Source organism: Haliotis rufescens, unplaced genomic scaffold, assembly GCF_023055435.1.
Source record: "Haliotis rufescens isolate VD_foot unplaced genomic scaffold, xgHalRufe1.0.p SCAF_1, whole genome shotgun sequence".
Taxonomy (NCBI): Eukaryota; Metazoa; Mollusca; class Gastropoda; order Lepetellida; family Haliotidae; genus Haliotis; species Haliotis rufescens.
Window position 1 is genome coordinate 20,945,228 of NW_025963779.1, and position 13,979 is coordinate 20,959,206.

Genomic DNA, 13,979 nt, shown 5'->3' on the forward strand with positions numbered 1-13,979 from the left:
GTATTCATGAAGACCTGCGATTGAACACTGATACCATATCGTCTTTCATTCACAATTCCTCACACCGTTAATTTTATTATCTTGTGATTGACAACATTGTGTCTTATAATTACACTGAACACTTTTTGTAACCCGATAGATTGAAAGCTGGTATACTTCATATGGATTAGTTGACAAGCTATTTCTGGTGTTAATTGATGGCAGTGATATTTTTATGTTTGGAATTTATATGGAATTTATAAATACATAAACCATTTACACAAGACAGTATGGTTCATCTTGTTTTTTTAATGTATATTGGTTTTTTTGTATGTGACTACATGTTGTATGTTAAAACATAGAGAACCATTTCATATTATTAAAGCCATATGTTTCGAATTTTGATACGAAATGAACACACTATTTCATTTAAGTCGTTCCTCTTCCGAAATTAAATTGCCCTTATTATTATAACTTATTTTGTTTATGACTTACCACAAAACTCGCTTGACTTGCCAAGAATACCTACTGTAAGCCCATGACAGTGAAGGGGTCACAGTTATGTCCAATCAAGTGAAGCAAATTGAACCAAATGGATAAAGTGTCCCAGCACATGTCTGTTCGCCACGACCGCCTCCGTGGTCTAGTGGTAGAGTGTCCGCCTGGAGAGCGGAAGGTCCGGGGTTCGATCCCCGACCGCGTCATACCAAAAGACGTTAAAAGATGGTACTTGTTGTTACCCTGTCTGGAGCTCGGGATTAAGGGGCTAAAACAAGGACTGGTCGGCTCGGAGTCAGTATACTGTGTCTGAGTGGGGTATTCATGTTAAACTGCGGCATGGTATCTCATTGGGCTAGCACTATAAATCGGCATCAGTCCAGACTAGTACAAGCAGCCACACAAACACACACACGTACATGCACGTCGCTATATAAGTGCAAAATCTTGGACGCGACGTTAAACCCAATTTCACCTCAACTCACCTCTGTTCGCCACAGTGGTGTTTAATTTGATGATGGGCTGTATTATATTATTGAACAAACTCCAAAGTATCCCCTCAAGTTCAGACAGGCAGCTGAAACATTTTGACTGAAATGGCGCTACACTTTCCAATCGATATCTTCTAGATCTTTTAAAAAAATCTTCTCCAATTCATTAGAAGGAGAAGGAAATGATTCATCGTGATGGACACAATTGTAGTGTCGAAAAAACATTACCTATTAAATCCCCTTAATTTGATATTGGCACCATTGGCAATACAGCAACGTATAAATCCTATATACAACATATTTGGAGGCACCAAGGGAGTATTGATGATGAGCCGCTGTCAAATGCATAGATATTTGAGACAATAAAGTCCCACAAACCCAAACTAGGCCACTATAACAGAATTTCAATTTCATGGAAGAGTTGTTCTCAAATAAATATTTCAAAACATTACATTCTGCCTTTGAGAGATTTTTTTTGCTAAAGGCAGAAGTGACATTTTAAACCTTCTAGTCGAAACAATGGTTAGAGAGGTTAAAAAACAAACTGTAAAAGTAGGAATTGTTTCTATCTTAAAGGGTAGGTAGCTCTACCATCTGAAAAAATAAACACTTTGACCAGAGAGTTATCACAGTGTCTCAATATGTTATTGGTCTAGTTTCTTATTCACAAAAGTGGAGTTAGTTATTGGTGGTCTTATTTTATCAGATAGGCCTTTAAAGTTGGTTTAAGAATTGACAAACCAGGCTGTTATTGTAGGGCTGCAAGTCAATGCCTTTAGCATGGGAAACTGTCTCTATTGCTCTCAAGTCTTACCAAAAGATACATGGAACATTAGGTGGCTTAAGTATGTTACGGGTGATTGGGTGGGTAATCTGGTATTTACCCTGCCTTGGGGTACTTAGCCAATGTCTTGTTGTAGGACATAACCATTGGGGCATCAAACAGTGGCATTACACAGGCAGCCTGTGTCCTTACATCGGGATGCAGGTCAATGCTCTTTCATCGGGTACAGGTCAATGCTCTCTCATTGGGATGCAGGTCAATGCTCTTTCATCGGGTACAGGTCAATGCTCTTTCATCGGGTACAGCTAGGTCAATGCTCTTTCATCGGGGCACAGGTCAATGCGCTTTCATCGGGTACAGGTCAATGCTCTTTCATCGGGATGCAGGTCAATGCTCTTTCATCGGGTACAGGTCAATGCTCTCTCATTGGGATGCAGGTCAATGCTCTTTCATCGGGTACAGCTAGGTCAATGCTCTTTCATCGGGGCACAGGTCAATGCTCTTTCATCGGGTACAGGTCAATGCTCTCTCATCGGGATGCAGGTCAATGCTCTTTCATCGGGGCACAGGTCAATGCTCTTTCATCGGGTACAGGTCAATACTATTTCATCGAGTACAGCTAGGTCAATGCTCTTTCATCGGGTACAGGTCAATGCTCTTTCATCGGGGTACAAGTCAATGCTCTTTCATCGGGGTACAGGTCAATGCTCTTTCATCGGGTACAGGTCAATGCTCTTTCATCGGGTACAGCTAGGTCAATGCTCTTTCATCGGGGCACAGGTCAATGCTCTTTCATCGGGTACAGGTCAATGCTCTTTCATCGGGATGCAGGTCAATGCTCTTTCATCGGGATACAGGTCAATGCTCTTTCATCAGGATACAGGTCAATGCTATTTCATTGGGGTACAGGTCAATGCTATTTCATTGGGGTACAGGTCAATGCTCTTTCATCGGGATACAGGTCAATGCTATTTCATTGGGGTACAGGTCAATGCTCTTTCATCGGGATACAGGTCAATGCTCTTTCATCGGGATACAGGTCAATGCTCTTTCATCGGGATACAGGTCAATGCTATTTCATCGGGGTACAGGTCAATGCTCTTTCATCGGGATACAGGTCAATGCTCTTTCATCGGGATACAGGTCAATGCTATTTCATCAGGATACAGGTCAATGCTCTTTCATCGGGGTACAGGTCAATGCTCTTTCATCGGGGTACAGGTCAATGCTCTTTCATCGGGGTACAGGTCAATGCTCTTTCATCGGGATACAGGTCAATGCTCTTTCATCGGGGTACAGGTCAATGCTCTTTCATCGGGGTACAGGTCAATGCTCTTTCATCGGGGTACAGGTCAATGCTCTTTCATTGGGGTACAGGTCAATGCTCTTTCATCGGGGTACAGGTCAATGCTCTTTCATCGGGGTACAGGTCAATGCTCTTTCATCGGGATACAGGTCAATGCTCTTTCATCGGGATAAGGGTCAATGCTCTTTCATCGGGATACAGGTCAATGCTATTTCATTGGGGTACAGGTCAATGCTCTTTCATCGGGTACAGGTCAATGCTATTTCATTGGGGTACAGGTCAATGCTATTTCATCGGGGTACAGGTCAATGCTATTTCATTGGGGTACAGGTCAATGTTATTTCATCGGGGTACAGGTCAATGCTATTTCATTGGGGTACAGGTCAATGCTATTTCATCGGGGTACAGGTCAATGCTATTTCATCGGGATACAGGTCAATGCTATTTCATCGGGGTACAGGTCAATGCTGTTTCATCGGGGTACAGGTCAATGCTGTTTCATCGGGATACAGGTCAATGCTATTTCATCGGGATACAGGTCAATGCTCTTTCATCGGGATACAGGTCAATGCTGTTTCATCGGGATACAGGTCAATGCTATTTCATCGGGATACAGGTCAATGCTCTTTCATCGGGATACAGGTCAATGCTGTTGTGTATTTTCTTCAGTAAGCAGCCTGTTGTGTCAATCATGTGGTTATTCACATAGCTTTCCAAGCTGTCATAGCAACATAATTGCTCATCTGTTGTGGACCGCTGACACCCATTTTAAGTGATTCACAATTTGTTTTGCTCTTTCCGATCTTATTTCTGTTTGATATAGCCCTTAAACTGATTCACTGATGCCACTGTGGTCCGCTGTATAGAGCATCTGCCCAGAGAGCAGAGGTTTGGTGGTTCAATCCCATGGCCATGTCATGCCAAGACCCATTATAAGATGGTTCTTGTTGTTACAAATCCTTGGGTATTCTTAACATTCCGTACTGAAACCCAAGAAGATGGTACAACTTACATATCCTGCTCAGCCTGATGTCTGGCGTCTCTGCTAGTGGGTGGCAGTCTTTTAGCCTAGTGGTTTAAGCATTTGCTTGTCACGCCGAAGACCCGGATTCGTTTCCCGACATGGGTACTCTGTGTGAAGCCCATTTCTGGTGTCCCCCACCGTGATTTTGCTGGAATGTTGCTAAAAGCGGCTTAAAACCATACTCACTCACTCACTCACTGTTATGTGGTAATGACGTCCATATCATGACATAAAGTAGCAGGCTGCGACTTTAGCCACTCATCTGAAGCCCGAGTCTAGTACAATTCTGGTCTAGGAACCTAAAAAAATATTAGAACACAAAACTTTACTGAAAATGATCGTAAATGGTAGTAACCTTCAAGGTTTCTGGGGGCGGTCGGGTAGCCTAGTGGTTAAAGCGTTCGCTCGTCACGCTGAAGACCCGTGTTCGATTCCCGACATGGGTACAATGTGTGAAGCCCATTTCTGGTGTCCCCCGCCGTGATATTGCTGGAATATTGCTAAAAGGGGCGTAAAAACCATATTCACTCACTCACTCACTCACTCACTCAAGGTTTCTGGCACAGGCTGCAGGAGAGTTTTTAGTCCCTGCTTTAAGTGCAGGGGAAGCCTGTTATCTGATGTACACTTGATGGCGTGTGTCTCTGGTCGGGTACAAGCACTGGTCAAGTCTGTAATTGGCATCACCCCAAGCCTCCTCCACCTACAGGATTGCCTGATTGTAATGGGAAACTCCATTAGTCCTAGTCTAAATGCATTGTGTAGCACTGCAGTATATAACCTTCAGCATAACCTTGTATGCTGAGTGGAGGTCCCTGTAATGGCTTGGCTTAGGGACTCCGGGCCAACATTTTTTACCTGGAGCACCAAAGCAGATTATCAAATTAGATGTGATGTCTTATTTACTGAGCAAAAAATAATGCAAACTAACACAAAACACACCAGTATTTTTTCATTTGCAAGAGTTGAAATAAAATAAAACCTAACACGAAAGAAGAGTTGTTTATTAAGTGAATAATACTGCAAAAACGTGTATGAAAGTTTTATACCTTGAGGGCCATAGTGAAGACATCTTCCTGATTTGATCATTTCACACATTAACAACAAGAACCTCCAGTGTGTTATATTCAATGCTTAAACATTAAAAAACCTAACTCATTCTGAACTTTTCAAACTTTTACAGTAGATTTAAGTTCAGCTTCAAGTATCTTCAAAAGAAGAGCCAACTTCACATATGTCATCGCCACTAGCATAAATAATTGCTCAAAGTAGGAATTATATGATGCTGATATGGTCTCATCTGTCTGATGTATGTCCTCACTTGGTTACTTTTCCTCTACTTTTACCATGAAAAGATGGGACGAAGGGATTGATTTCTTAAGCCGTCAAAATACAGCCCTGTAAAACACCAGCGTTCTGGTTCTTGTCCCCTCAACTCAGAGAGCTGTGGATCGGCCAGATACCTGAGCAGTCCACAGAGACGACACTAATGCAGTCACGATACCGAATTGTCCAATAATCCATTTTTATTGGTGTTTGAGCTGTCATGTGATCACCCAATCTAATCTACGAGAAACAACTATCTTAATGAAGTTGCCATCGTTGTAAGGGGGCTACAGGTTGTAAATGGTGGCCGGAAGAATAATCCGGGCTATAAATCTCCCACAAGAGATGATCCTGGATCAGGCTGCCATGCACATGGGCTCGTGGCTGCTTCTCCCGCGTGTGACAGTTGAATGATGGATGTACAACTTCTTGCCCCGATGTGCAGATACATTTTTGCTGATAGTCAGAAGTTCATCAACCAAACACATATTTGTCACTGTGTGGAACAGATACAACACACACAGATCACCGTAAAACCCAAAATAACATTTGGCCAATATGGGATGATATCCAACATTCACAATAAACCATTATTGTAATACCGTATTCAACGTAATAACTGCCCAGGGTGCTATCAAAATTAGAAATAGGGGCTCTTATTATAATAAAATTTTGGTGGAAAAAAACACAGTTGAAAGATTGTAAATTTCGTGGTTTATGCTGACAGCCTGAAATGATACAAAAGAAAAGTCTGTGCGTATTATACACGACAGATATATTTTCCAGAATTTAATTGCCCAAAATTAAAGGTGCATATAACACACGAGTGAGTATGATACACGAATAAATATGTCTTGTGTACATTGATCGGAAGGGGTGCTAATTGGGATTGTTCACTAGCCAATATATTAGCAAATATTGCAGTGCGAGCTTATGAGGGAGGGGCGCTTATTACGTCGAATATGGTCATACTTTTCAAATAGAGTGGTGGGGCGGTCGGGTAGCCTAGTGGTTAAAGCGTTAGCTCGTCACGCTTATAACAGTATTCCAGTTATACCATGGCGTGTCAGCTTAATGTTGGAGGAAAGCCCGAAACTATACTAAAAGAATCTCACATGTCTACAATTAAAGCAGCACCGCATGAAGTTGTCTGCGAACCTAGTATAAGAGTCTAGCTCAGGATATAATGACAGAGCACCTAATGAAGTTATCTGTCCATATTGGTTTCATCAAAATAATAAACAGATGATTTAATCATTTTTATTTTCAGTCCCTTTAGTTCTTTCTATACTTGACAGTGTAAGTTGTGGGGACAGTTATTGTTTATTAATTTGTTAGTATGTTGCATCTTGCGAAGTAAATAGGGAGGGTGACTGCTGTTTTGGCACTAGGAACCCATAACATTTGTATTTTAAGATAATGATTTTAGACATCAAAACCGTTTAATGCATTCTATTGCCTAAAGAGAATATAAAAGGTCAACCATTTTGTTCTAAATTCCTCGCATGGGAGGCCCTTTTCGCTCAACATTGCTCACATAATGAATATTCATAGCATTCATGTCTATTAAGGATCACTAAAGCATCCATCTCCCTAAACAGACAAAACCTGCTCCATCTTAAAAAAAGTAAAGTTGTGTCCTTAAGGAGTCTTTTGTCCATGAAAAAAAAGTTTCATATCTGACAAGAAAGTTATATGAGCTGTTAAAAGGCAAGGGATTTGATTGTTGTTCATTTATATTCACCTTTTTGTGGAACTGGAACCTACGTAATTAGCAGGGAGAAGGGAAGCCGGAGACAGTTCCCATAACTGGAGGCCTTTATGTGCCACAGTCTTCAGTAGCATAGACTGTAATCAGCATTTGGACACAATCCGTGATGATGTGAATGTTTTGATTTCAGATAACTGTCTTTATATCATTACCTGGCATTAGGTCTGCACAGTTCTAATGACATTCTAAATGAACATGATGATTTGCATGCATGTTCCAATCAAAACAGAGTGACACCAACAGGCAGTGATTCCGATTGGTTCCCAATATGCTATTGGCAGCAGCTAAACTAAAAGTTAAAGATTCTGTCTGATATGAAAAAAGACACCAACATGGCAATAGTGAATGTCAGCCTGCCGTCTCCTTTAACGATGATGACACAACATTGTAACCTCATTATGAAGCATAATTATTAGGTACATTGAAAATTAAATGCAATTCCCAAATGTGCAAATTGGTATCTTTGGTGACTTCCAAATTGAAATGCACTGGTTAACCTAGAAAGTAAATTGTGAAACCAGTAAAAGACCACACACGATCAATGAATAATCAATAAAAAATATTTTTTACGGTTTCAGGTTTTCAATAAAAGAATCAATATTAATAGGTCCAATAAGTGGTGGTGGCAGCAGCAGCAATAACTTACAGGCCCCAGAATTAATGACGTTCACTCATGAATTTTCAGAATAGTATCACTGTTGAATATCTTGGGAGTGGCCTGTCTCCATTCTTGAATCTAGTGTTGGAAGCTGGCAAGAATTCGGTGTTTCCAAATATTTATCAAAACTGCACTTGGCAAGTAGATTAGAAACTAGTCAGGTCGGAAAATCACCCTCATTCTAGTATACCGGTAGTTATCATCATCTGGTCGGTCCATCAGTATTTCGTTTCTGGAGCATAACTTAAAGACCATGAAAGATTTTTCACCAATTTGGTAGATGTATTAACAGGGAGTTCAAGATGCCTTTTGCTAATTTTGGGGCCCGGGGGGATTTGTCATCTTCTGATGACTCTTGTATATTTACAGAGTGCTGCAATATTGCAGTCTGTGGCGTTAATTTTTTAAAACTTTTTCACTGTATTGTGAGTCAGATCTGTACATTATGGTAATGGGGATATCGGACACTGTCCAGGGAAGCTGAACACATCATAATCTGCTCCTAAGGTTTCACCAAGTGGTAGGGGCGGTCGGGTAGCCTAGTGGTTAAAGCGTTCGCTCGTCACGCCAAACACCCGGGTTCGATTCCCGACATGGGTACAATGTGTGAATCCCATTTGTGGTGTCCCCCACCGTGATATTGCTGGAATATTGCTAAAAGCGGCATAAAACCATACTCACTCACTCACTCACTCACTCACTCACTCACTCACTCACTCACTCACTCACCAAGTGGTAAACATCTGGAAGCTGTGTCTTAAAACATCCTCCCAAAACAAGCTGACATGTCATTATGTAGCTAAAACTCATGTTAACTCACTCACTCAACTACTACAAATTCCTGCAAGGAGATTGAACACTCACAAATTATTGGAGCTGTTTCTTGAGAGACTGTGACTCATGACATATATGTTTAACCCCTGATAGTCAGTCGTGATGCTGTCTATTCTGTTATGAAATTGCTAGACTGGTAATGGACACCTTTCACTCAGCATGTAACAGCATTTGGGTAGCCTCTTTCTGAGATTAGTGTACTTTTCATTACTTATTTCACTATCCAAACTAGGGCGAGGACGATACTACACCTGTGCGATACGAATCACGATACCTTGTTCACGATCCGATGTGTATCACGATACTTGTAAGTGCTCTTATCTGTGGTTTGTAAGTCATCTTTTTCATAGACAGGATATTCAAATACCTAGCACACAGACGATTTACAGTGTCAAGTATGACTCAACGGATGAAAATATTCACTTTTTCACTACTAATTTTCATTACTAATTTTCACTACTAATTAGTGTTTGGTGTAACAGCCATCACAGTAAACGTTTAAGGTATGAATCGATATTTTGTACTTTGTCTACGACTAAGATCGATACTTGTATCAGGAAGTAAAATATCGTGATCCACCAATGCATCGGTGTTTCGTCCCACAACTAATCCAAGCAATATTGGGCTTTGTCAGGTGTGTTAAAGAAACAAGCATCCCATTGTCGTGAGTTCAGTATTACAGTGTTAATCATCCAAATATGACTCAGTTTTGCTAAAGTAATCTCATTTTGATTGCATTTCATTTACTCATGTTTTTATTATGGATCCCACGGAATTAAATTTAGTGTTGATTTCATCATGACTTAGTAATTCAGCATTGTATCCATATCAGGGAATCGAATCATGTAGTTGGTAGTTGATAAAAAAGTTATTTCTTGATAGTATTTGTCTGGAAACAGAAGCTGCCAAGTGAAATGTCAATATTTGAATTGTGTCTGCAACAAAGACAATGCATCTGAAACACTGTCTTCTGGACGCCTTCTGACACACACCCCTCCCACACCATGTGCAATAATCCATGTTCAGGGCCCCCAGCTTCTTCGGAGGCATCAATGAATGCTATTCTTTATCTCATTTCTCAGCCATGGTGTTGTATGACCCTTGCAATAGTTTGAGCCAAAAAAATTACAAATTTTCTCACTGATGAAATAAGTGTGTGATAAAGGTAGCTCGTAATATGAATAGAACCGCCTCGGTTATCGATTTGCAATTGTTGTAGCTGATTAAAGTGGTGGCCACAGTGAGAGGATGAATCACAGAGTTTTAGCTGAGAGCTCTGAATGGGTCTGTCAGTTGATTCTTAGGCATGAATAAAAAATTATTTTGTCATGGAAATTTTCAGTGTAATTTGCCAAAATAAAGCAATATCTGATGTGATGTGAAAAAGATTCTATATAATGGTAATGTGCAGATATTGAAGCTGATATCTACATGCCACTTAACACACTAATGGAAGAGCTCACTGCCTCCCAAACTGGCTTTTGTCAATTTGTTATTTCTTCGTGAAATAAGGTTTGATTGGCTGCAAGAGAGATCAGCACCATTATACTTGTGATGAGAATTGCTTGGGATTTTGCCATCGATCATTGCCTGAAATTTGTTTCTTCCTACCAATCAATCATCAATTGTTATATGTTGCTGATATTTTGTGTATTTTACAGAAATTACTTGTCAAAGAAACTGCATTGAGCATGATGGAAATATTTTACTTTGTATCACTTCTTATGAAAATGTGTGAATGTTAGTGTATTAACAATGAGTGTGTATATCTGTATGTGTGTAATAAATGAGCGACCATTGAAAGCAATCCTTGATATATCGAGTAATAAAGGTTTTACCGGATGAAAATATTGCCTCCTTTTCATGACCAAATTGAGAATGGATACAAAATAGTTTGCATTGCGAGTCCCAGGGGAACACGAAAGCTTGAATCATTAAAACAAATTAAAACTATAGATCGCATGTTATGTAGAACCAACATTTCTATTGTCATCACTGCTCTATTTTCTTTCAAACACTGAAAACCCCATTTTTAATAAAGTACACAAAATCTATGGATAACACCTTCTGTATTTAGTGTAAAGGCAACGTCTCTGTATAGATCTTTATACCATTGTCAAGCAAGGCTTCCGTCAGCTTCTAAGTAATGCCTATCAAACAATTCATCCATTTATAATAGGCTATTATAAGACTTGAAGTGTGTGCAATGATACATGCGCATGGTATCCCAGTAGCCTAGCACTATAAAGTAAATAAACAGTATTAGTCCAGACTAGTACAAGTAGCCAAGCACACACACACATGCATACGCATCACTTTATAAGTGCAATAATCTTAAATCTCATTTCTCCTCACTTAAAAAAGATAGGGTTTATCCCTGCTGTACTAATTCCTTCTATAATCAATACTTGCAGATTGTCATTTGAGTAGCTCTACACAAAGCCCTTATTTGCCCTTCCTATCACGCGCAATGGCAGATGAGGAAAGTCTTGTCATCAAAGCTACAAGAGTAGTCTCCCTTGTATCACAGTTATGGTAGTCGTGAATGGTATTTATGTGAAGTAGTCACAAAACATTAAACTTGTCTTTTTATTTTGTCACAACTTCAGTATATTGTATGCGGCACTTTAGCCACTCTAGTTTCTTAAGACTGGAATTGCGATATTGATTTTGTTTAATGCTGTGCTTTTCTTCTCTTTTCAGACTTTTGCCTTTGACCATTGTTTTTGGTCCATGCGTCCGAATGATCCAAAATTTGCAGGTAACAATAGTGGTTGCATTCTGGAATTATGCTAAACATATTGTAGAGGAGCACACTCTTCATGATTTTGATTTTGATTAATATTTCTCCAAGTTAAAATAACCGGTTTATTCTGTGTTCAACAGATTGAGTTAATGGAATTTTATTTTTATCATCATATCGTATATTTGTGTTTACCCCACACAGGAGTCATGCTAAAAGAAGTTAAAAACTAACCATACCAAAGATTGACACCAGAGTTTACCCCGACAAATTTAATTTCAGACTAGTTTGGGGAGGTGGGGTAACATAGTGGTGAAAGCATTCGCTCGTCACACCAAAGACCCGGGTTTGATTCCCCACATGGGTACTATGTGTGAAGCCCATTTCTGGTGTCCCCGCTGTGATATTGCTGGAATATTGTTAAAAGCGGCGTAAAACAACATTCAGACTCAGACGTGTTTCTTGTGGAACACCAAGATATGGAACCAGCAAGTAGTCCCTCGAGGTGTTTACGAGGCTCACGAGTCAGATTCCTGGCACTATGTACCCCTTTATTCCACCAAAACTGATATCTGACCATGGCAGCTGTGGGCGCCGTCCTGCTCTAGACACCCAAGCTTGTAATTGCTTTAATTTGGTCCACTGTATGAAATATAAGTTTTCACTTATGGCTTTTTTTCTAGACCAAGAGTCGGTGTTCAACTGTCTGGGCAACGACATCTTGGAGTGTGCGTATGAGGGATACAATGGCTGTATATTTGCTTATGGACAAACAGGTAAGAGGACAGTCGTAACAACATGTCATCTGAGCTGGTCCCACATGTAATTGTAAGGATGGAGAAGTTATAACTAGCCCCTTGCCTAGACCCAACAAATATATATATATTATATTATGGAGAGATTTCCGCCAAACCTAAGCCAATCGGTTGTCTCAGTTTGTTGGAATCTCATAACATTATTGCAGCTGACAAAGTTTTAATTGTTATACTTACTTCTCTTTATTAAGAAATAAACGATGAGTGGGAGTTGTTTATCATTCAATAAAACACTGCAGGAAGAATAAACCACTCGGAGTGGTATATTCTTCCTGCAGTGTTTTATTGTACCTGAAAAAAGCGGTATTGACCTCATATAAAGTCTATAAATTGTATATTGTCTACAGGTTCCTTGCTGCAGAAATGCTGGTGTGTCATAAAGTAATATTTATCCAGCTGCAGGTTACACGCTGGGTTCAGGGGAAGAGCAAGGTTCCACAAAATGATTGTAGCACTATGACTATCGTAAGCCTGTGTTAAAGTATTTGAGATGCAACAGCTGTAGCACTAGGATCAGTTCGTTAAATGGGGCCCAGGTGTATGTTTCACAGAGAGATCATAGCCCTACGATTGCCGTAACTCCTATAGTTCAACATAAACTTGTAACTACTGCTTGGTGAAATGAGCCCCATCCATGGCCCTGTTCCACAAAGCGATCTTGGCGCTATGATGATGGTAAGTCTCTGTTAAAGAATGTGAGTTATGATCACCTTAGCGCTAATAGACCGCCTCTGTGGCCTCGTGGTAGAGCTTCCGCCCAGAGAGACGAAGGTCCGGGGTTCGATCCCTGGACGCGTCATACCAAAAGACTTTAAAAGATGGTACTTGTTGTTGCCCTGTCTGGCGCTCGACTAAGGGGCTAAAACTAGGACTGGTCGGCTCGGAGTCAGTATACTGTGTCTGAGTAGGGTATTCATGTTAAACTGCGGCATGGTATCTCAGTGTGCTAGCACTATAAATCGGCATCAGTCCGGACTAGTACAAGCAGCCACACAAACACATACACGTACATGCATGTCACTATATAAGTGCAATAATCTTGGATGTGACATTAAACCCCATTTCGCCTCACTCACCTCACCTTAGCGCTAATACTGCTTTATCTTTAGTTCAACACCTTTGTTGTAAGATAAGAGTATATGAAGATGGGATCGGTAGTGATGGTTGTCTTAATAAATACAGTTGTGTCAGTGGCCAGCTATCAGCTGGGCAGCACTCTGTACCAACTTTCCCCTGCACTCCGTTGGTCAAGTAGAACTGCATCTCCACAAATCACTGATACTGCGCCGTCCCGATGATGATGGTTGATGATGTTGTTCCAGGGTCGGGGAAGTCGTACACGATGATGGGAACAAAAGAACAGAAAGGAATCATCCCCCGCCTGTGTGATGCTCTGTTTGACCACATCGCCAAGGTCTCACAGCTGAACCTGTCTTTCAAGGTGGAGGTGTCCTACATGGAAATCTACAATGAGAAAGTCCACGACTTGCTAGATCTGACAGGGTTGGTCACATCATCATGTTCTTTGCCATGACCATCAGTTTGATATGCAGGAGTATTTATCTTCCTCGCTTCAGATGGAAACATCTGGAACCATTTCCATCCTCTTTACAAGCTGTTGCGTTTGCTCTTTTAAAACATGAAGGCCTTGCACTGTCCACGTGCATATTCCTTAAGTTCACATTTTGATAAACAAAGAAAAAATAGTGATCTAATGTCAAACCTAGAGCATTGCAGTAAAGTTTAGATT

General features: G+C 40.5%; 1 protein-coding gene across 19 annotated transcripts in view; it reads left to right on the forward strand.

Moving 5' to 3' along the window:
* The window catches only part of LOC124115793 (kinesin-like protein KIF13B), a 266,352-nt gene that overhangs the window by 86,022 nt on the left and 166,351 nt on the right, over positions 1–13,979 (forward strand). For all 19 annotated transcript variants that reach the window (XM_048392899.1, XM_048392906.1, XM_048392907.1 and 16 more), the window contains exons 4-6: positions 11,375–11,432; positions 12,098–12,190; positions 13,552–13,732. In XM_048392899.1, coding sequence (XP_048248856.1) covers positions 11,375–11,432; positions 12,098–12,190; positions 13,552–13,732 — 332 coding nt within the window. The remainder of the gene's footprint in view (positions 1–11,374; positions 11,433–12,097; positions 12,191–13,551; positions 13,733–13,979) is intronic.